This window comes from Lissotriton helveticus, chromosome 6 (genome assembly GCF_964261635.1).
Source record: "Lissotriton helveticus chromosome 6, aLisHel1.1, whole genome shotgun sequence".
In the NCBI taxonomy this organism is placed as follows: Eukaryota; Metazoa; Chordata; class Amphibia; order Caudata; family Salamandridae; genus Lissotriton; species Lissotriton helveticus.
This window is the reverse complement of record NC_136067.1, coordinates 1036057674-1036081225: the sequence shown is the minus strand read 5'-3', so window position 1 is coordinate 1036081225 and position 23552 is coordinate 1036057674. Positions and strand designations below refer to the sequence as shown.

The window sequence follows — 23552 nt, the reverse complement described above, 5'->3', positions numbered from 1 at the left end:
TTGCTCTGTGAAGTATGCGTCCTTCGATCAGGCAGCGGACATGCTGAGGAGTTTGGGCGCGGGAACACTGATGGCTAAGTCAGACATTGAGTCAGCCTTTAGACTACTCCCGGTTCACCCAGAGGACCAGCACCTGCTAGGTTTCTCCTTCAAGGGGAAGTACTACATGGATAAATGTATGCCCATGGGTTGTTCAATTTCATGTGCATATGTTGAACAGTTCAGCTCCTTTTTGGAATGGGCTTTAAGACAGCGTACGGGTCACCAGTGGGTTATGCACTACCTGGATGACTTTCTTTTTCTGGGTCCGGCGGGTTCACGGGAGTGTGCGTCAGCATTGCAGGGATTTTGCGTGCTCATGCGCTCTTTCGGGGTCCCGTTGGCGCAGGGGAAGACAGTTGGACCTGTAACATGCCTCGAATTTTTAGGCATTGAGCTGGATTCTGTTGAGGGTTGTTTTAGATTACCAGTAGAAAAGATCCAGAAATTCAAACAGACTCTAGGTCTGTGCTTGCAAGCGAAGAAAGTGAACTTAGGACTGTTGCAGCAGACAGTGGGGCAGTTGAATTTTGCGTTGAGAGTAATTCCTGTGGCTCGCCCCTTTTCACGCTCAATTGCACAGGCCATGAGGGGTCTTCGTGAAAAACATCACCGGACACGGCTATCTGCTGAGGTTCCGCCAGGACATGCGGATATGGATTGCATTCCTGGCGGATTTCAATGGCAGAGTGCTGTGGGGTGCACCCACGGTGTCCTCAGAGGACATTGGTTTATGGACCGATGCGGCAGGCAGTGTTGGGTTTGGTGCCATCCTTGGCAAGAAATGGGTGGCACAGAAGTGGCCCGCCTGGTGGGAGGAGAGCGGGCTGACGGTGAACATTGGTTTCCTCGAGCTCTTCCCAATCTGGGTGGCACTGAAAGTCTGGCCCGAGGAGTTGGCCAACAGATCGGTAATATTCTGGTCAGACAATATGTCAGTGGTTGAATGCATCAACCAGCAAGCTGCAAGGTGTCCATTCATTTTACGCTTGATCAAAGAGATTGTGCTGTGTTGCATGACAGGGAATGTACTTTTCAGAGCAAAACATGTCCCAGGGGTGTTAAACAATGCAGCTGATGCCCTTTCTCGCTTTAAGATGCAGGTGTTCAGGGATCACTTGCCGGAGGCGGAGGCAACGCCGGCTCACTTCCCGGCGATTCTTTGGCAAATTGGTGCCCCCAACTACATGACCTCGTGGCAGCCAGCCTAGCACCCAAGACCAGGACGGCATACGAAGGGGCGTTCAGGTCTTACTGTCACTTTCTGGGACAGGGCTGGGAGAGTAGTTGGACTATGGAGGCTAGCTTCAATGGGTACTTAGGCAACTTACACAGGGAAGGGCGCACGGTGGCGACAGCCAACAGGCACAAGGCCGCTATCTCCTTTTTCGCACGTGCAAAAGGGGGCAGGGACCCTACGAACAGCTTCCAGGCCCAGAAGGCATTAAAAGGATGGCGGCGCATGCAGCCCCCCTCCACAGATTCTAGGAAACCTATAGGTTTTGAACGTCTATCAGCTGTTCTCCTCGCGCTACCGGACACATGTAGCTCTACGTCTGAGGTGGGCCTCTTTAAAGCTGCTTTCTCTTTAGCCTTCTATGGGGCATTCAGGGTAGGTGAACTCGTGGTGGCCAACAAAGGGGACAGGATAGGCGGCCTTCAGCTGCGGGATATCAGCATAAAGGGCGACACTATGTGGATCAGCATCAGGAAATCTAAAACTGATCAGGATGCTAGGGGCCAAAGCCTGGCGTTGCATCGGGCAAGGAACAATCCCTGCTGCCCGGTGACACATGTGGAGGAACTGATAAGACAGCGGGCACAGGAGTGTGTGGGGTCACTGCTAATGCATGGGGATGGGACTCCTTTGACCAGATTTCAGTTCCAGAGGGTACTAGCCATGAGCATGGCAAAAGCTGGTTATAACCACAAAGAGTTTGGGACACACTCCTTCCGGATAGGGGCAGCCACGGAAGCAACAGCCAGGGGTTTGACCACGACTAGTGTGCAAAGAATTGGGAGATGGTCCTCAAGCGCGTATAAACGCTATGTGCGGTTGCACATGTTGTGAGAGCTGCCGCCATGTTGAGTATTGCTAATACCTGCTGTTTTTCTGGTTATTACAGTTTCACGGGCCTGTGACGCAGGACGGAAACTACCCATGGACCATCAAGGCAACCTAACTACATCATGGAGGAACCAGGAGGACAGACAGAAGACAGTGGTCATCTGGGTAGTGGGGCATTCATATGTCAAGCGTGCTAACCAAATTTTTCTTGCAGGTTCAGGCAAACAGAGGGTGGAAAGTAGGGGGTGCACGGTCTCCTTCCATGGCAGGGGGGGGCTCCGCCTCAATCAGTTCAGGGACTATATGTCGGACTTACTAGCACGGCATACTACACCTCCCTCTGCGGTAATACTTCATTTAGGGGGGAATGATCTGGCAGGTCTGGGTAGAAGGGTCCTCCTGGAAGAAATTATATCAGCAGCGGGTTGGCTAGCGAAGCGGTTACCAGGTAGTGTTGTAGTATGGTCACAACTGATACCAAGAATGCAATGGAGAGGGGGAAACTCAGTCAGCGCGTTGAATAGCTCGTTAAAGAGGGTCAACAACAAGCTGGACAAGTTATTTAGGACTCCGGTCTTACAGACCATCCCTCATGGTTGCATTTGGGGGGAGCACTTCTACCTGCGGGACGGGGTTCACTTAACAGAGGAGGGGAATGCCCTTTTTATAAGAAACATCCTGGCATGGGTGGAAGTTTTTGCAGGGAGAGTATGACCTTTCTAGAAGGGGTGTGTTCTGGGGGGGGGGGGGCCAGATAGTCGGTTAACTACCTGGCCTGTGGCGGTAAGGTCATTAATCGGTGAGCAGCATTTTAAGGTCCTTACGGGGGGGCGGACCCATTCATGAAAGGGGCCGCCCGCGGGAGGGGCCATTGGTCTCTCTCAGAACTTCAGGGGCAGGATATGATCTCCAGTAATTTAAAGGGTGCGGGGGAGGGAGTCTACGCTTTCCTCAGGCTGGTAGCCACCCCTCACAACACTATGACGTCACTAAGGTGCGCGAGTGTCTGGGCCCTCCTGTTATGGTTAAATGGAGTTCAGGGAGCGCACGTGGGTGTAACGTGCCCTGGGTTGCGCATGCGCATCTTCAACGTGAGAGCGCAGCTGTAAAAGGATCTGACACCGGTTGGCGACCTTGCCGTAGGACTTTATTAAAAATATTAGAATGCAGTTTAATTTTCAGGATGATTAGATTACGTTAGGAAACACGCTGTACTAGCTATTTGTTAAGGTTAGCCCATCATACCATGTCGAAACGGATGTCAATCTAATATTCTGAAAAGTGTGCATTTTAATAATTGTCAGAAATGTTTATTTGATTAAAATTTTTGATTTGTTTTTATATTTTAATAAATACGGCCAGGGGGGGGCCCCGTACCCCCCTTGACTTCCAAAGACCCCCATGTGTTGACTGGTTGAATTGGGTAATTCAGTCGGTGTTCAAGGGGGGAGGTGGCCGGCAGTCCAAGACCATGATACAAGGGGGGGCCAATAGGCCCCCACGCAAGCATGGCGGGGCCCGGCCCCTCCCACACCCCGTCCCTTTCGGGCCGCTTGCCCCGCGCCCTCGCCCCGGAGGTACTGGTGTGCTTCCGGGGCGAGGGGGCGGGGTCGCGGCGGCGAAAGGGTTAAAAGCCTGGGGAGCGCGGGAAGCGGCCTCTTTGTGCCCGCGCTCCCAGGCTCGCTCCTCGCCCCACCGTGGGGCCGTGTAATTTTCCCCACCCTCCATCCCTTATTAGCAGACCTTGGGGCTTGGCAAATGGTAAGTATCAGGTTTGTCAATGTGCCGGAATATAGGTGTAGGGGGGCTTGATCCAGTAGGCCTTGAATTTCCCGTTTACTGGAAGGTAGAACAGATTTAAACTTTTTGTGCAGTGCCGTGATATTTAACTAATTCTTTCCTTAGGCCCTTTTTCCCGCTTACAGGAGTATCTGTATATGTAGATGTTTTGTGCTTTGCTGTGTATTAACAATTTTATCCTTAGGCCTTTTTTCCTTTTAGAATAGCAATGTCGTATTTATTATGTGTGTCTGGCGGTAAGGTCATTAATCGGTGAGCAGCATTTTAAGGTCCTTACGGGGGGGCGGACCCATTCACGAAAGGGGCCGCCCGCGGGAGGGGCCATTGGTCTCTCTCAGAACTTCAGGGGCAGGATATGATCTCCAGTAATTTAAAGGGTGCGGGGGAGGGAGTCTACGCTTTCCTCAGGCTGGTAGCCACCCCTCACAACACTATGACGTCACTAAGGTGCGCGAGTGTCTGGGCCCTCCTGTTATGGTTAAATGGAGTTCAGGGAGCGCACGTGGGTGTAACGTGCCCTGGGTTGCGCATGCGCATCTTCAACGTGAGAGCGCAGCTGTAAAAGGATCTGACACCGGTTGGCGACCTTGCCGTAGGACTTTATTAAAAATATTAGAATGCAGTTTAATTTTCAGGATGATTAGATTACGTTAGGAAACACGCTGTACTAGCTATTTGTTAAGGTTAGCCCATCATACCATGTCGAAACGGATGTCAATCTAATATTCTGAAAAGTGTGCATTTTAATAATTGTCAGAAATGTTTATTTGATTAAAATTTTTGATTTGTTTTTATATTTTAATAAATACGGCCAGGGGGGGGGCCCCGTACCCCCCCTTGACTTCCAAAGACCCCCATGTGTTGACTGGTTGAATTGGGTAATTCAGTCGGTGTTCAAGGGGGGAGGTGGCCGGCAGTCCAAGACCATGTTAACACAGCTCTGTGCAGCCATATGTGACGCTAATAAACAAGATGCAGGAAGGACGCGACGGTACCCGATGAATACCTCTTGCAACAACTGAACTCAACAAACACACTTGAAAGGCGTGCAGTCACAATGAGATTAGGTAAAGGGTGGAGGACAAACAGAAGAAGCACAGTGCAATTGCTGTGCAGGCAAAACTTTAAAAAAAGTTCCACAAAAGCAGATGGAAACGAGTACTTGGACCATGACTAGTGATCAGAAAGAGCACACGAAGAGCAACAGGAAATAGTATGCTACAACCAATAGAAATGGAGGAAAACTAAGTGGCAGGCACGCAAATAAACTAAAAGTAAGCCCCTTTTAAGATTTTTAGTAAATACAATAGATTTCACAAGCACAGCACAAGCGCTGTGCAGGCGAAACCTAAAAAAGAGCAGTATCAATGTGACTGACACATGCTCCTGTTATTTAAACATAAGGGAATTACAAGAATATATCTTTGTCAGGTGTCTCCTACATAGTTAAAGATAAAAAAGGAAACTACTTTAGCTCATGAAAGATTCAGGCATTGCGAGAAGAGAGGAGATAATGCCGTTCTTAGTCTTTAATCAGTGTAACATTACTGCGCGATTTATCTTCCTCCTGAGAGACGTACGGAATCAATGACTCTCAATAAAGTAGCTGCCACAATGAATTTGAGGCCTGAGTATATCCACAGAAGGAGAAAAGTACATGCATACACATTTTTATGGTACTGGATATTCAATGAAAGGCAAGAGTTCGTAATCAACAGCGAGGAGAGAATAAGAACACTTCAACAACAGGCTCACTTTGAGCCAAGCGCATAGGTATTATGAATTTCATGTGTTTTAAATGGTTTTAGATCATATTATATTTTAATACATTTTGTTTAAGATTGTATATTTTGAACTGTGTGTAAGGTACAATCTTCAAGCATTAATAAAAGAAGTGATGCGCTGAGACACAGATTATTTAACCCAAGGCAGTCAGAAAAGGCATTGGTCAGACTACTCAAGTTAGTGTAGCCCTTTGGATGCCATTTAAGGTTGGATGCCGTCTGTCTGTGATCAAATTCATGCACAAACATGTAAATGTCCGCCCTGCACTGGGAGGGATATTTGTTATGTGGGTGTTCAAAACAATCTTCCATGCTAGAGATATATGTCTACGTCTCACCAAAATTACGATAGCATGGCCAACCTGTTGATGCAGTTTTTCCTCCCACTATGCGAATCACGCTATACAGTGAGGATCCATTTTGGGGAAACAAACTCCACAACAGCATCCAACTACAAATTGGACAACCATCAAACTATAAATGAGCCCTGAAGTTTGAAAATGCTGAGAATTATAGTGGTGGCAGCAAACCAACATTCAAAAAGACTACCTGTTTTGATATCATCACAGTCTGACCATTAGGAGGTTCTTTGAATTACAGAAGCTGTTTTCCCCTTGTCCCTGTGCTTGGAGATTTACATATAAAAACCCCAAAGAAGCAGAATCTTATGAATTCATCAGGGTGTCCATGGTTCAATGGAATTGGGCAATGATATACAGTTAATGTATACAAGTCAACAACATACTCTAACAGGGGATGTATGACGTTACAACGCATACTTTTACAACGCCTACCTTTACATCGCAAGTTTTACAACGCATACCATTACAACGCATAGTGCTTTGGCGCGCTGGATAGTGAATAGTTTAATTTACTATTCCAACTCCAGTCCCCGTGGATAGTAGGGAAGGTGTTGGATAGTACATTAAACCTATTCCCTATCATAGAGCGCCCCCCAGCGCAATGCGTTGTAATGGTTTGCGTTGTAAAAGTTGCGTCGTAAAGGCACTGCGTGGTAAAAGTTGCGTTGTAAAGGATGTTTACCTCTAACAGGTGTTTTATGAATAATTAGATTACCTAGAAACCCCTGGAAAGACAGGCTGGTCGATTTAGTGAAAACTCAGATAATTTATTATAAAACAGCTGAACATGTAGTAATTGTATTTACCCATCAGTGCAAAAGCCCTTCTCTAATAGCCCAGTGTTTTATCTTCCATATGCTGGAGAACTGAATCCATATTTAATTCATTAAGCTAATCTTTAATTCTGAATCAGCAGCTGTCCAAGGGAATGCAAAGTATGCCTTCTATTTTAAGTGCACAAGTCTATTTTGGAAGTGCACAAGTCAGCATTGACTTGTGCTACAACTGTAGTCCTTCGCTGCCTGACTTTCTTTTAGAGCAGCATGAAAATCCATGTTACATCAAAAACAGCACTACTCTCCTACAACGAGAGCTACAGCATAAATTTAAATTAATGTAAAAAGGACAATGGCCACAATTATAGAGGTGAAGTCTAAAGTGAGGTAAACTTTCCTAGTCCTGCTCAACAATTATTAGGCAGTGATAAAATAACCATCGATAGGTAAAAGCCACTGCTTCCAATAACCAATAGACCATGCTTAATTTTCCAAGTATTATGGATATGGGTGTGCAAAATGTTCAAACTTTTTGAATGAAATACACCTACTTTTGCATGCATTTATGTGAAATTTATTCCGCCAGTATCTCGAGTAACTTTTTCCCCATGAAAGTGTACATCTCACAAAAAAGCACAATAGAGACTGGCACTGGACTTGTTTGAGGGGAACACGTCTCATATTGAGGCAATTTCTACTCAAACCATTCTCTGCTCGTAGAAAGCATGCAAAATGTCACAGAAGGGTGAAAATGTTACACTTTTCACATAGCATAAAACTCTGAAATAACACAAGATTACTTTGGCCTAACAAACATTTTGTACAAATCTGTGTGGCCTGGTCTGGAGACCTAGGATGTTACCGGACAGATAAGTGCTAATGTCATTGATTCCTGTGATATTATGCCTTTTTTTAAAACTAAGCAAAAGTCAGACTCCATAAAAGTTACACTCCATTGTTCTGTACGAATGGGGTGTTCTAGAAAGGATTATATGTGCTCTTTATCATATACCTTGGTTGTGTGGTCAGACTTGGGACTGCTGGAGGATGCATTTGTCTGAGCTTCTTGATTGACTGAGACACTAAAGAATCTCTCTTAATATCTCAGTTACATTGTTGAGAAGCTTGTTACTTCGCTGTGATCACATGAATTAACATTTGCTTTTCTTCATTAGTTATTGTGAAAAAAAATATATATATGTTTATGGGGAAACCGAGGAAAAGTCAGTCTGTAGAAACTTAGTTGAAAGATTTAACAAGATTATAAAAATGCTTTTCATTATCTTTACGGTGTATTATACACGATTGTATACCATCTGGCATAACTATAATTGTTGTTATGACTCTGGGCCTGATTTAGAGTTTTGCAGAGGGGGTTATTCCGTCACAAATGTGATGCGGTAACCCGTCCGCCAAGCTCTAAATCAGGACCTATGTATTGACCTATATTGACCTATATTTATATTCTTCTCTCAGTACCCTTATTCCTTGCTGCTTCTTTTCCACCAAAAAGACACATCTTACTCTGTTACTTGGCTGGTTTCGAACACTATTTGTTTCAGCATTCTCCAGGTTTGATGTATTTCAATTGTTATGAGATCGGCTGCAGTTTTGTTATTAATATTATTAAATGAAATATAAGAAAATAAATATATTTTAAATAACATTTCATGCAAGAAAGCAATGTGCTATCTATCGTTTATTTTGTTTTTTTGTGTTAACATTTCTAACCAATTTCAAACCATCACAGAGGTACAGTACACAAGAAATGAAGGAAAGACATTCACATTAGACAAAACTGATAGATATGTCCTGACTGAGACAGAAGAAAATACAAAATGGGACTCAAGGAGAGGAGTAATAAAAAAAGTAGATTTTTAAAAGTTTACATATTTCAAACATGCCTGTGCCAATCAAACATCATTTTATTCTGCTGACAACAAGTTATCAATAACATGTCCAGAAGTTTCCCTTTTTGTTAAATGCATAATATTTATAGATACACCATACAAATATGTTTCTAGTCATTAAGAAAGTATGATAATGCTACAAATAACAACAAAAACGCTTTACCTGGATGAAGGTCTGGTGTTGATTGACTATTCAGCCCTGTGAGAGACTCCTGTAGCTGATACGTTGAGGAGGAGGATGAGGTTCCATCTGTTGTGCTATTTGAGGTCATATATGCTCCATACGTTGATGCGGAGTAATACTGTGCGTACTGATTTTGGCCAAACGTTGTGTAAGAAGGGTAATCCTAAAATAGTAAAGGAAACTTGTTATGTGAGGTACAGAGCGTAATTCTTGTTTTTTATCAGACCAAAATATGAATCGGTAAATGTCGGTGAGAGGTCAGAAACAATGATGAAAATATGAGAGGGGAATTGTTGGGTGTGGGTGGCACAAAAAACTAAATGGACTACTAAGTATGAGTGAACGAGGTGAGGTCAAGTTTACAACAATACGTAAGCTAGCATAACAAACACAGATGAAAAAACTGTAATCTGTAAAAACGAGAAACTATACATCATGAGGTAATATAGAATGGATGCTAGAGGAGGGCACTACGTTGACATTGAGAATGTAAAGGATGGCCCACTGAACAATAAAAAAATACTAAACTACTTACGAAGGACCACTGTTTATAAACATGAGCTGTTCTCTCCATGGTGCAAAACTGCATGAGTTGAGTCTCCCCGCCCAAGGACTCCAGCGTCCATTCTAAAAGGCAAGAAGCAAAGAATGCACTTTGCATACCCATGTGCTCTGAAGCGAGAGCACCTATGCCATGCCACAAAAAGCTTCCACACCAATTTCAGACTGTTCTAGAGTAGTGGTTCTTAATCTTTTAACTTCTGTGGAACCCCACTTAATCATTACTGAAACCGCAGGAACCCCATAGAGTCATTACTGGAAGCTGGGGACACTGGCCTAAGCATATTCAATGTTATGAACTTCAAAACATTACACAAAAAATACAGAAACAATCATTTATCAAACAAATACACAAATTATGAAATATTTCATTTAAACCTAGAACAAACATAATTTTTATTTTTATTTTAATGGGAATGTTGGAGTTTTAATTCAGCTGAGGCTGCTCATCGTCCATACTAAATTCAGTCTGATGCACTTGCACTGCTCCCACGAATCAATACGAGGATACTAACTTAATTTATAGCCTCCCTTTTCAAATTCCTCACATTTACAGAATGTTTGGAAATGTTTAATTTTACATTTTGCTCCTATATTTATATACACTTTATTAATCTGTTAACATTATTTGATTTTCTAACCAGGCACGGACACCAGAGATCCCCAGACCACCGGTTAAGAACCACTGTTCTGGAAATTTTTGATGAGGGTCTTTACAAAGCAACAACTCAAACAAAATCAATGTTACCGTTCGTAAGGATTACAATTCTTTTGCACCAAAAAGATTTTAATTATTTTACCCTGAATTTTAACTTCCTACGCAAAAACGCTGTAAAAGCTTCAGCCTGTATATTTATATAAAATTGAAAATGGTAGCAATTTTTGGGGACAGGCATAATTTTAACTGAGCTGGCATCAGTTGCATAATATCTGGCATTTTGCATTATGTGTTTATGCAACATTATGTCATTATTCCACATGGCATAAATGCAGTTCATTTGGGTAAAAAAATTCTGTTGGCTTTTGTTAACTCCACTGTTTTTTGCATAATTTTTTTTAACGGACAGTGCATGCTTGCATCAGTTTTGTACACAACTCTGCAATTCACTTTAAATAATATAGAGCAGAATGCCAGACTTGCATTATGCACAATTTTGCCTAATGTTTCCAGACGTTTGTGTAATTATGCAAAATTAAATTATGCATATTTTGCACATCCCTGTCTTATGTAACAAGAATTGACTGAAAACCTTGTGCACTGCAACTGGATTCTGCATATTGCTTGTCTGGATACCATTTAATAAAAAACAGAAACGGCAAGTCCCACTTAAATGTGAAGCGACGTCAGTTCCATGCTGATCTTACTGTATGAATTCCTGTTCAGACATTTGGATCCACAATATTTTATCTTGTTTGTGTGAGTTCCTCTCCCTAACCTTACATGCTTATCTCGAGTGATGGGCAGAAAATCACTACAATTCACAAGAACAATTCTTAAAAGCATATGAAGCAGCTCCACAAGTCCAGCAATGTTGTTAGAAATGTAATACCACATTTTTTAAAATTATTAACTAACAAAAATGAACTTTTACTAGTAAAGCAAAGAAGATTAATTCTACAGGGTAGCACACTACACATTATGGGCTGTTTGGCTGTTTCAGTCCTAAAGCCTGAAACATCCACCAGGACCACTCCTTCATTCCCCAACACCCAAGGGTCCCTTCCTCACCACCCTATTATGCATGTTTTGACAATGCCAAATATCTGCACCTGCTATGAACTATTGATGAAGTGGTCGGTACTCCAAGTGCCTACTGTATCACTTATTTCCACTGTGAACTGTACTTTGAGTGATCACTACCCCATTAGCCACTATTGTAGACGAACATCCTGTATCCACTGCGACCCATCTTGCACTTCCATTTCCTACTGATAATATGTCTTCCCTATACCAAGACCCTCATTCTCAACTTTTTCCTCTCTCTGCCAAGGGTCACTTTCCTACAGGGACATTCATGCTTAAACAATTCATACTAATCAATCCTTCCATATTCGCACCATCCTTAACACTCTACAATCATTCAAATAAATGTCTTTGTTACAACCTTATTTGACCGTTTCTGCAATGACATTAAATTAAAACAGTCAATGACCAGTCCTTCACACCATCTAAGTCAACCTGTGGCATGATCTCTTTTCAACAAAACCTCCTTTTTCATAGATCACTTAAAAACACCCAAATCACTGAGAAATGGCTGAACCCTAATGACACAATGACGCCTGCTATCCTTCACAAAAGTCATGCAATTTTCACTCATTGTTCTCATAACCAGCTGTGAAGAAGGAGTATTGCTTAAATAATCATACTAAACAGTACTGGTTGCATTCTCCGATACCTTCCATTACAGCCCCACCTTCATAAACAGGACTATCAATATCACTCTTTCCAAACGCCCCTCCCCCTCACCCCCCCAACCAACTCTCAATAGCCCCTATGAACCTTCAGCAATGGAAACCCTTGCCCTTTACCATGGATATCAGCTGCTGTTTACTTTCTTCAAGACAATTATGTGCCCAAACTTATACAAATGTAGAAACCCCTTGACTAAACTTGAAAACTCTAAATAACTTAATTTGAGCCTATGACAATATCACAGGTACAAAATTGAAATTTCACTCAAAATCACCCTTGTCAGCTGTCTCACACACTCAATTCCATTGTCTCTCCCCGTCTCCATAATCAATGCTTGTATATCTAGTTTAATAGTTCCTTCCCAACCACTTCAAAGTTAACCAAAATGCTTCAATGTAATGACAGTATTAAGAAAGGTGAAGCCCATTGCTTCTCTCCATCAAACTAAATTCTTACCTCAAGTCCATTCTTCTCAAAGATCAACAAGCACCAACATATTTCCATCTGCTCACATCCTATTTTTCATCCAACATTCATAACCATCTCCAATTTGACATTCACACACTCCACTTCACAAAGGTAGCTAAGCCCCAATTCTCTCATTTTAATAGCTATGTTCATCGGACATTCACAGTCCTATCTCATACTTTCTACTGTCATTGGCACTTTCAGGAATATGGCGTTGCAGCCAGTTCTAACTGTGCTAAGCCTTGAAAATTCTGACCTTTAGGATTTCTCCTCTCACCTCTCAAATCATCTGGTCCATTTTTATTTCTAAAGCCAAATTCCTCCCTGTCTACTTTAATCTCTCTACCAAGCCTCTCATCACTGACACCAAATTTGTTGGTGACATAAATATTTCAAAACCACATTACATGATACTTTATTGATTTAGACACAAAACACCTGAATGTGCACATTGCTCAAAATACACAAAGAGATACAATAGAGACAAGTGAAATTACAGCACGTAAAATGGTGCTGAAAGAGTTAGAAAAGGAGAAAATAAATTGCTGAATAGTTATAACGCTTATTAATAGATTTTCATAGCAAGATTACTCATGAAATTATGTTTGATTATTCACATACTGATGAAAACTAATGAACCTAATAACGAGGCCTAACAGTACTATTACCTTTCATTGCAAATGCATTCTAAAATAGATTGTGGTTGCAATTATGCGATAAAATTAGCTAGGAAGTTGAAACTTACAGATGGGATAATAGAGACCTTAATGATATAAAAAATTAGAAAACTCTTTTAGTGAAATGCTTTTTAGAAATAATTTCCATTTATGGATGTTGAAAAATGGTGGCAGTAGATCATAGAGTGCCGAAGGGTGGTAAACTGTGAGTGTTTTGCACCCGCAATTGTGGTTGCAAAACATTCTTATATAGCTTAAGGAGTCTCTATTAGGAATGGACTCCCTTGGAACGCCCAGTCCGAATAGCAAGTTGCTAACCCTATTTTGCGAGTCGCAAATTGATTTGCTTGTTGCAAAATAGGATTAGTACATGGGCCACTGTTTTTTTGCGGGTTCAAATGGATCTAAAACCCATCTGCGCCGCAAAAACCCTTTGTATATCTTGCCCGTTGTGCTATACTGTGGGAAGTAGTTTTGTTTAACAAAAATAGACTGAAATTAGTGTGGTTAAAAAAATAGACTGAAATTAATGTGGTTAAAAAAACTGGGAAAACAATCATCTTAACTACATATTGCCCATTCCACAAATGTCTTTCATCATTGCTTCTTTATTGCAGCTTTGCCCTTTTCTGTTTTTTCCTTATTTTGTAATTGCACTTGAATAGCGCTTTATGTACCAAAGGGCTTTTGATGTCACTACTTTATTAATTTTGAAAGAAATGTATAATGAAAAAAATTCAACGAGTATACTGACTGCATTTAGAGATCAGTTTTCATTTCATACAGAACTGCAGCTTTATAAAGTGATAACTAGTGCTGGAAATTGAATCTGGAATCCCATTAATTAGGGGTTAAGCACTGGAAGCAGAAAAGGAGAGGAGTTAGGAGAAGTGGAGTCTAATAGTCAATTTCTACATTATAAAATACCTCACAAGATTAATGCACCTGCTGTAAGGTCTTTGTGGACCCAGCAGGTTCCATGGTATACTAGCAGTAACATAGCTGTAATGGTTAGGAGCTTGTTGGAGAGATCAGTGTTCAGACTAGTTACCGGTCTGAGTCATCATAAATTAGTAAAGTGTGTTAATGTGCCTGCTGCAAAGCGCGACATACATTAAATGGGGTCAAAGATTCATATTTTATGTAGAGAACTCAGTGTATTACTACTTTAGTTACAGCTATCCATGTGTTGCCTATAGGTAACAAGTTACAATTCTTCATTATATACCTTAGTGAATTATGAACTGGCATCAAGGAACTACATGCAAACTGCAAGGCACAAGTTTAGAATCTAACAGTTTTTTTCTCAATCTTTCCACATTCTAAGGTTCTAAAAATGGATGCTCTTGGTGGTAATAAACATGTATTAGTACGTTCTACATAAATGGTTAACAGAGTAAGTACTCCTATAAACCGGTGCATCGAATATTCTTACAACGGACGCATACTTCTTGTGTATATGGCTTTGAAAAGTCAACACCCTGCTTCAAAATCATGTTTCATCTGTTAAGCACTTGTGAAATGACCCAAGCTGAGCGTCTTTATTGCTAGGGCATTGCCACCAAAGTGTTAGCCTCTGGCTAGCTGCCAGCTAGGATGATCAGGACATGATTAAAAGAAGTGCTGATGGCCCAGTAAGTAAGGCATTTTGGTTAGCCCAGCTGGAACTTCAATTAAGAATGTTCTTCATCACCTGCAGGCTGCTGCTTTAGAGTAAAAAAAACAAAGTGCGGATGCTGCGGAATGTGTTTCAGTGTTAGCAAACTGTAAAGGGATACATTTCACTGGGGCCGGATACTGGATCCAGTTTAGTAATTGCTGATGGATCCTTCACTATTCTAGTATTGGCGGGAACAATCATTATAGGATGTTACGGTGCCCAATTGTGAAAAAGACTATGTTTACGTTCTTGCATAAAGGTCGCATCTGGCAGTGTTGATTTCAGGAAAGGTTTTTCCTGATACTCTCTATTTCATAAGTAAACGCAGATAAACTTAAAACAAAAAGATCTTTGTTACCGATGCTGCATTCTGCTAAATGTACCTGTTGCGAACCACTGAAGTTTGTTGAATTCGAGTTGTTTGCGTAGATACCAGACGCTGGTGTGAAACTAGAACCTGTGGGAAGAAAAATGCTGGTTATGTTTCAGAACTGCCAGTACACAAATGTAAACATGTACACTCATATACTGGAGCAGGAAATTATTCTTACAGTAATTCAATTACATTTTGGAGTTGGTTGCTAACACCAGCAACAAAGGACAGGATCATTTTTGGTTAGACTAAGTAGCCTACGATAATTTCTGAGAGGCCCAGTCAGAAAGAGTTGATAAAACCAGTGAAATTGCACAAAGCTAAAATTAAGCTTATACATTTGCACAGCTTACCACTTTCTGCCAATTTATATATATAAACGACTTGTGCATATTGTAAATACATGGATGAGATATACACTTACATAGAAATTATATTAACCTGCAATGGACTTGTTTCACTTACTTTACATGTGCTCAAGGTAAGGAATTATATGAAATGTCCAAATGTTATAAACTCTTCTATGTTGTTCTTAAATGAAACATTGTGTCATTGCAGCCATCCTTCCCTATTCCCAGCCTCCACTTTGTACACAACCTACACACGGTACAGTTGAGACCAGATTAAGTTTCTTGGATGTGAAGGCGACTAAAAACGTCTCTATCAATAGCAAACACAAACTTTTACATTTTAAATTTTTGCGTAGGCGGTACTTCACACCAGCGCGACTACACAGGATTGATCCATCACGATCTCACGCCTGTCCCAAATGCGGTGGACCATTTGCAGATTTCGCTCACCTTTCATGGACCTGTCCCAAGCTGCATGAATATTGGTCCCAAATACACAACACACTCAGTGTAATGCTGCATTTAACCCTGGCCCCTATCCCGGAGATTGCTCTCCTGGGGTATGTGGCTAACTTTCCAAAGGCTGTGCGCAGACTGGCGGCACTGTGCTTTCTGCTAGCCAAACGGGAAGTTGCACTAAGATGGTGCGACCGACGTCCCCCGTTGCACAGCTCCTGGCTCCGGAGCATGGCACACTGCAATCTTAACAGCACTGAATACTCCGACATGGTCCCCGCCACATCCAGGCCTGTTGACATTTGGGACCCATACCGCGCATATATCGCACACACCATTGCCAATAATCAACCCACTCCTACACATCCGGTGGTCCCCGAGGGTATCGGTTGAGGGATGCGGGTACACCCTGATATTGTACATTTGATCAATGCTTACTTTGTGAGATTTCCCCGCCTCCCCATTCCCGTGGAACTGGGGAACTACATATTGTACGAGTGTTGGTGGGTATATTGAGTGATACTGTTGCCTTCAGTGTTGATATGGAAATGTTGCCCTTCTGTAGACCTCTATCCCTATTTTTGACCAAGCAACTGGAGTATGTTCGAACGATGATATGCATAATATTTGTGACTGGAGCGACACCTTATGACTCATCATTGTATACTGCATTTGTGTACCTTTCTTTAATTTTGTATTTCTTTTGGAAAATAATAAATACATTTTTTTTAAAAAGTTTCTTGGATGTGTGCGGCATGCATGTTCGTAAATATTTGTCCGCTCAAAATGTGCCACTTTGTATGACTTAACCATTTTGCATTGCTTATATTTGCCATTGTGGCTGTCTTTGATATGCACCCTTTGCCCCTTTTAGTATTAATGTATATAGGCTATACGTGTCTGGAATTAATGAATGAGTTGTATTATGTATTTGTGGAAAGTGTGTATTCACTGCAGGCATATGTTGTCACATATTTCCTGGCGTATATCTATTTTCTAAGAGCAAAAACCTTTTTGAGAACCCTGGCTGCACATTCCTGCTTTAGACCTAAAGAATACAGTTGACCGCAACGGGGTTGCTGCGCTACTCCTCTTGGACCTCTCAGCTGCCTTTGACACAGTTGACCATGACACTCTGAAGCAAAGACTTTATGAAGCCGGCATAGAGGGAACTGCTCTAGACTGGATCGCGTCCTACCTTCGAAACAGAACTAATGTCATCCATACCCCCCTTTCTCGTCCAAACCGTACTCCACAAAAGCAGGGGTCCCTCAAGGTTCTATCATCTCGCCCATGCTTTTCAACATCTACATGAAGTCTTTACCAGTACTGATCAATAAATTTCACCTCACGTGCTACAACTATGCAGATGACACGCAAATACTCCTTCAACTGGAATGCCCCAAAGACATTGGAAAATCACCAATTTTCAGCTGTCTCAGAGCCGTGGATCAGTGGATGACTTGGAGCCATCTCAAATTGAATGCTTCAAAAACTGAAATACTCACGTGTGGCGATTGAAAAAATTACAACCCGCTTGCCGCATGGCCTGATGAACTGGGATCACTGCCTAAAGTATCGAAGGAAGTAAGAAACCTCGGAATGACCATGGACTCCAAGCTGTCGATGAATGTCCAAGTAAATAAACTAGCAAGATCAAGCTTTGCTACTATAAAAACGCTGCGACGAATTTTCCCTCATTTGGGATTTCCACACAAGGTCCAAGCTACCATCTCCCTTGTTCTATCCAAACTCGATTACGCCAATAGCCTCTACCACGGATCACCTTTAACGACCATGAAAAGACTACAACGGATTCAGAACTCGGCTGCCAGACTACTCTTGCATATCAAACCACGAGACCACATCTCCCCTGCCTTGAAAGCCCTGCATTGGTTACCGGTTGCCAGAAGATCCACGTTCAAGCTGCTTTGTATTACCCACAAAGCAATACATGGAATAGGACCACTCTTCATCAGGAATAAAATCACCAAACACATTCAAAAAAGGAACCTACGCTCTAAAGGAGCATCTCGCCTCAAAATCCCACCATACAAGAAAAAAACAATGGGTGGCACATCCTTCTCTGTTCAAGCAGCCAAACTATGGAACTCTTTACCCCCCAACATAAGATCCACCGACAACCACCTTATCTTCAGAAAACTACTCAAGATATGGCTCTTCCCCACATAAGCACCATACAGAAATAGAAATTTACCACATATCCCTCTGTATATAAGCATTTGTTTTCACTATAGATATGTACCTATCTTTGTGTATTACTTTATAAAACATGTAAAACAATTATGTTGTTAAAAGAAGAAAAATAATAATAATAATAATAATAATCATCAATAAATAAAAATCATTTTTGGTCTACATGTACTTACTTCCATTGTACATCTATGTACCTTCCATGTACTTGGATCTGTGTGTCTGTTACTTTTCTCCTGAAAAAGCATATCCAATGCACTACCCTATCTCTCATCCTGTGCCTCTATCAATATATTTAATCTAAATATATTTACTTTTTTATGTATCTATACACTTTTAATGTACTTATGGATCTATATACTTATCTCTTTCTTCTAATTTAGCATTTCCAATGCACTAGCCTATTTCTCAGCCTATACTTCACTCAATATATCTTCTAGCCCAACCTTCTGACTCCTCTCAAACTTCTTTCTACTACTCCTTCTAATGCACTACCCTATCTCTCATCCTATCGATCTATTAATATATCCTCTACATCCACTCTCTCATTTATCCCAAACCCCATACCACTACTAGGATCGCCAAAATAACCTTTTCTAGACTCTCTCCTGCTCTACCCCTCCTTGCATCATCTGACACCTCTTTTTACAAACTCTCTCCTCTGACTCCTTCCCTCCAAAACTCCTTTTACTCATCCAAAAGCCTCTTCCTACTGCTAAGACTCACTCTTTTATCCCTCCACTATCCTTTTTCAATAAAAATTAACAGACTAACATGTTTCACTTCTCAAATTCCATATTCCATATTCAACTATACTAATATACTGCCCAAATAACTGAATAACATATCTACTACTCAAATTACTTCATATTTATACTATACTAATTTCCAACACTAATCCTTTATGGGTTCCGGAGTGGCGTGCTACTCGCCAGAAAAGCGCTTCAACGCCCATCAGGGGTAACAAGTGCTATATGAATGCAAATCTTTCTTCCCCTTTTATCCATCCGCTATCCTTCTCACTCCAAGTAACAGACTAATATCCACCATTGAAATTACCTAATTTTTTACCATATTAATTCAGCACTAATCCTCTATAGGCTCCCTGAATAGCATGCGTCAACAAGCGAGCGATAAATAAATACAAACCTTTGTCCTACTCTATCCTTCTGCTATCATTCCAAATCCAAATAACTGATTAACCTATCACCCACAAATGTACTTGCATGTTTCACTATACTAATTCAACACTAATCCTCTGTGGGTCCCGGAGTAGCGTGCTACCCGCCGAAAAAGCGCTTCGACGCCTCGTCAGGGGTAGTAAGCGCTATATAAATGCAATTACAATACAATACAATACAATTTGTATAATGTTGTGCACTAACTATCAGGACACACCCCTATTGGCTGCTATGATAATCATTTTACACTTAATGACAAACCAGTGGCACACACATGGAAATTGTGAGTGTATTCCCACAGTATTCGCACGAGAAACAAATTATAAAGGACTTTATATATTTGTTTTGTTCGAAATAATCCAGTTTGCAAACTGCGTCGATGACATTCACCAAGTCATTTTTGGTGAAATTTGCCTTTTCAGTAAATTACATTTTTACTTTCTGCCCTCATTAACATTACTGTTGCTTGTTAACTTTTAAAGGCTCTTTGGCAATAAAGGTACGTTTCAGCAAACTAATCAGGCTATACCTTAATTAAGTTGCATACGCATAGACAAGCACTATGGGCCGCATGTACAAAGATTATATAAGCAAAAACTGGTTGCAACTTGTGCATTGACTTTCTGTGGTAGGAATCCTATTTTGCGAACCTACCTGGACACAATTAGGTTCGTTCACAAAATATAGAATCGCAGGGGTTCGAATAAAAGCCTTCCTAATTAATATTTATTAGGCATGTCCAAATTTGCGACCCCATATGATTGGCCACAATTGCAGGGATAGTGGCATGCAGGGGGCAGCAGACCACCCCGATGTGTGTCATTGTGCCTAAATAAAGAAAACATTTTTAATGCATCTTGTTTTCTTTATAGGTAATAGAACTGGGTTAAAAAGCACGCCTCATGGTCCACTGCCTACTCTCCTTGGAACTTTTTCCAATATTTATAAGGGGAAATTGATCCAAAGGGAACTCCTTCACCTTTGTGAATCACTTACCAATGCAACTTGGGATCATTGGTTTGAGATCAGAATTATGATCACAAACCACTGATATATCAGTGTGAAATCACAGTATGAAAGGATACAGACAACATGCTGCTTCTAAATAGCTATTTGTAATCCATTTCTAAACCCATTTACCAATTAAGTTAATGTTTTTACTAAATACAAAAATATTTTATAACGGATTAAAAGTCCCAGATCCTCTGATGTATCGAATCGGAGGGTTTGCACCAGTTAAAAAGTTTTGTACATCAAGCCTTATAGTCTCTGCTTTGAGAAGACATTCAGCTGCTGCACAGCTCCATTTGCAAAAACAAAATTTCTTCATATACTATCCAAACACATACAACCTTGGGCATTATAAATTACGTTTTTCAAAATATCAAAAGCACCAGATTGGCTGCACCACAAACAATGCATGAAGTCAACAATAAGGCTACAGTTTGACACAACACAAAGTCTGCCCAACACCATCTCGTAAAAGGGACAGACTGACCTGCGGTCGGCAGTCCCACCTGCCTCATTAGGATGAGACCAAACACTGTTCCGTTGCATTGAGACATTTCCCTATGGGAGCATGTCTTACAGCCGTAATCTGGGAAATGGGAGAAGGGGTTAATCCCTGCACCTCATGGCAGGAATTAGCAGGGGGCACAATAGGTGCCCCCTCAACCCTCAACCAGAGGCCGCGCACACAATGGGGCCCTGCTATGCTATTATCAAGATTCCCATGGAGATTTTGGCTCATTACTTTTTATCTCACTCCTCATTGCTACTGGTAACCGTGAGCCCCATGTTTGTAGTACACAATCCCTTATCCACTGAATTATCAAGCATAATCTGCCTTCATCTGTTAATGCTTTTTATACATGTGTCACACTTCAAGGTCAGATAATGTATGACTATCTGGTCACGGTGCAGTAGAAAAAAAAATCCTTCCACCTGCCGCCTGACTGGATCCAAAGAAATTTTCAGCAGTGCTCCTGTGCTCTAGTAGGTGTCGTCAACCTGCTGAGTGCAGGCTCCCTAAGGCCCAGAAAATAATGGCGAGGAGCTGCATATAAGCAGTATCCATACGAACTAACATCAGTTTCCTAGCTTCTGCATTTCCATGCCATCAGATTATAGGACATAAAACAATTGTTGGTGACAGTCTGCTGATCTCTAACTTGGGACCTTTTAATTAGATGTTGAAGTGGCCACTCTACAGAAAGGGGAGGTGGGAGCACAGTGAGGTACCCACCAGACAGAACATACCGTAAGTGAGGAACTTGTTCTTCTGATGTATACTTATACTACAAAGTCCTCATCTTTTCAACAGATACCTAAGCAGTAGCTGTCAAAGGTGGAGGGTCTAAAGAGCAAGTCCAGATCAAAAAGTCAAAAACAGAGCGGACGAGGCGTACCTTCTGCTGGATCTGGCTGTCAAGTCAGTAAGTACTTCATAAAGTAGTCACTGCCTATACATTTGCATTTTAGCAGCTATCTAGGCCAGGCACTCCATGTGCCAATGCTGGTGTAGTTGCCTTGCCTGTGGTGGAATGGGCCTCAGAGTTGCTTTTCGTGTAAAGGATTACCCAACTCAACAGGATCCTCTTCTGCACTGCCTTCCCTTTTCTTTACTCCAGGAAGGGAGAGAAGAAAGGAAAGAGCCACAAACAGATTCCCATTCAATGGGCCAATATAAAAACTAACCTATGTTAAGAAGACTGCCCAAGTACTTAACACAATTTGTCTGGAAAATAGGTGGTGTAGGATGGTTGTACTGAAAGTAAAATTGCACTTCACCACACACAATCCAGTATCTAGCATTTAGTCCATTCTTAATAAAGTTCTGAAAGAAGAAATGATCAGATCCAATCCACAGGAGTCAAGTTCTTCAACACCGTTTTTACATCGAAGATCAAAATTTTACCAGTGATTATCCCGCCGACACAGCCAACAATGTTATTCCAATCCAAAACAGCCAACAATGTTTGTCCAATCCAAAACAGCCGACACGTGTTTTGTCCCTTGGACTTTCTCAAGGCTCAGATCAAAAAAGAAGGAACAAGTATTTTGGAAGTCATGTTTGAAAAAGAATCAAGATAAAGTCACCCCCATAAAAGACTGAATCATGGGTAGAGTCCGCAATATGCATAGTCTTTTAATCTGCCGGGAAAGTTAGGGTGTAGCCATGATAAGCTCGCACAGAATCTGCGAAGAGTAGTACGCCGTTAGCACACGGAAGTCTAAAAGTGCCTGTAATTCATTCATGTGTCGAGCTGACATCATTGCAATGAGAAAGAGAGCGTTCAGGATCAGGAAAGTAGCAAGCTACTATGCACAGGCGCAAAGCGTTCACACATAGGAAATTTCAGGGCCAGATTACGGTCCCACAGGAGCATCACAAACTGTTTGGGAACCACAACTAGAGATTAAACCATTGATGACTAGGTCCTGCCGAAGCAGAAAGGCTGAACGGGCTGACATATAACCTTCTACAGTGCAACTTTCAAGGCCATGTTGGGCTAAAGATAAAACAAACAACAACATGTCTGAGAGCTTAAGTCGTAATGGGACAGGGTCTCACACACTATACCAGGCACCATAGATGGCCAGCACCCTACTTTTATGGATTTTGTTGAAGGGCATCTAGCAGCGAGGACAACATTACTATTTCGGTTAGCAATTCAAAAGTAGCCAATTATCGCTGTTTAATCTCCATGCATGAAGGTGTAAGCAGAAGAGTTTCGAATAGAGGACCCTTCACTGTTGCGGAGTCAGGAGGTCATCTTGACGCTTAGTTGGAAGAACTATGCTCATGCAGAGGGGTTCCAGCTACCCCACATGTCAGGCCCAGTCCAGGGCAATTAGGATGACTTGGGGTCAGTCATTCTTCATCTTCTTCAGAACTTGGGGCAGGAGCGTTATCAGTGGGAAGAAATAAAGGAATCTTTTGTTCCATTCCAGACATTATGTGTCGCCTAACGAATCCTAACATGGAACCTCCAAACTGCTAACTCATGTTCTTGGGTGTTGCAACCAGACCTGGAAAGGGCTCTCCCCACTGTTTGAATATGCTATGTGCCACCTTCTTCCTGTACACATTGCTCTTAGTCAGCAAGATGACATCTGCTCAATTTGTCAGCTCCGACATTCTGGGTCCTTACCAGGTTGTTGGCTACTAGAAGGAGGTTCATCTGCCAGGCCCGCTCCTTGGCACAGGACCCAAGGCCAAATTCCATCCTGCTTGTTGCAGTACCACATGACGGCTGTGTTGTCGATAAGACCT

The 23552-nt window shown here is 41.8% G+C and overlaps 1 protein-coding gene across 12 annotated transcripts in view; it reads right to left on the bottom strand.

Moving 5' to 3' along the window:
* LOC144763243 (protein phosphatase EYA4) overlaps positions 1-23552 on the bottom strand; it is a 645968-nt gene that overhangs the window by 68793 nt on the left and 553623 nt on the right. For all 12 annotated transcript variants that reach the window (XM_078648664.1, XM_078648660.1, XM_078648668.1 and 9 more), the window contains 2 exons: positions 15086-15159; positions 8903-9086 (listed from right to left, as the gene is read on the bottom strand). In XM_078648664.1, the coding sequence (XP_078504790.1) occupies positions 8903-9086; positions 15086-15159 (258 nt within the window). The remainder of the gene's footprint in view (positions 1-8902; positions 9087-15085; positions 15160-23552) is intronic.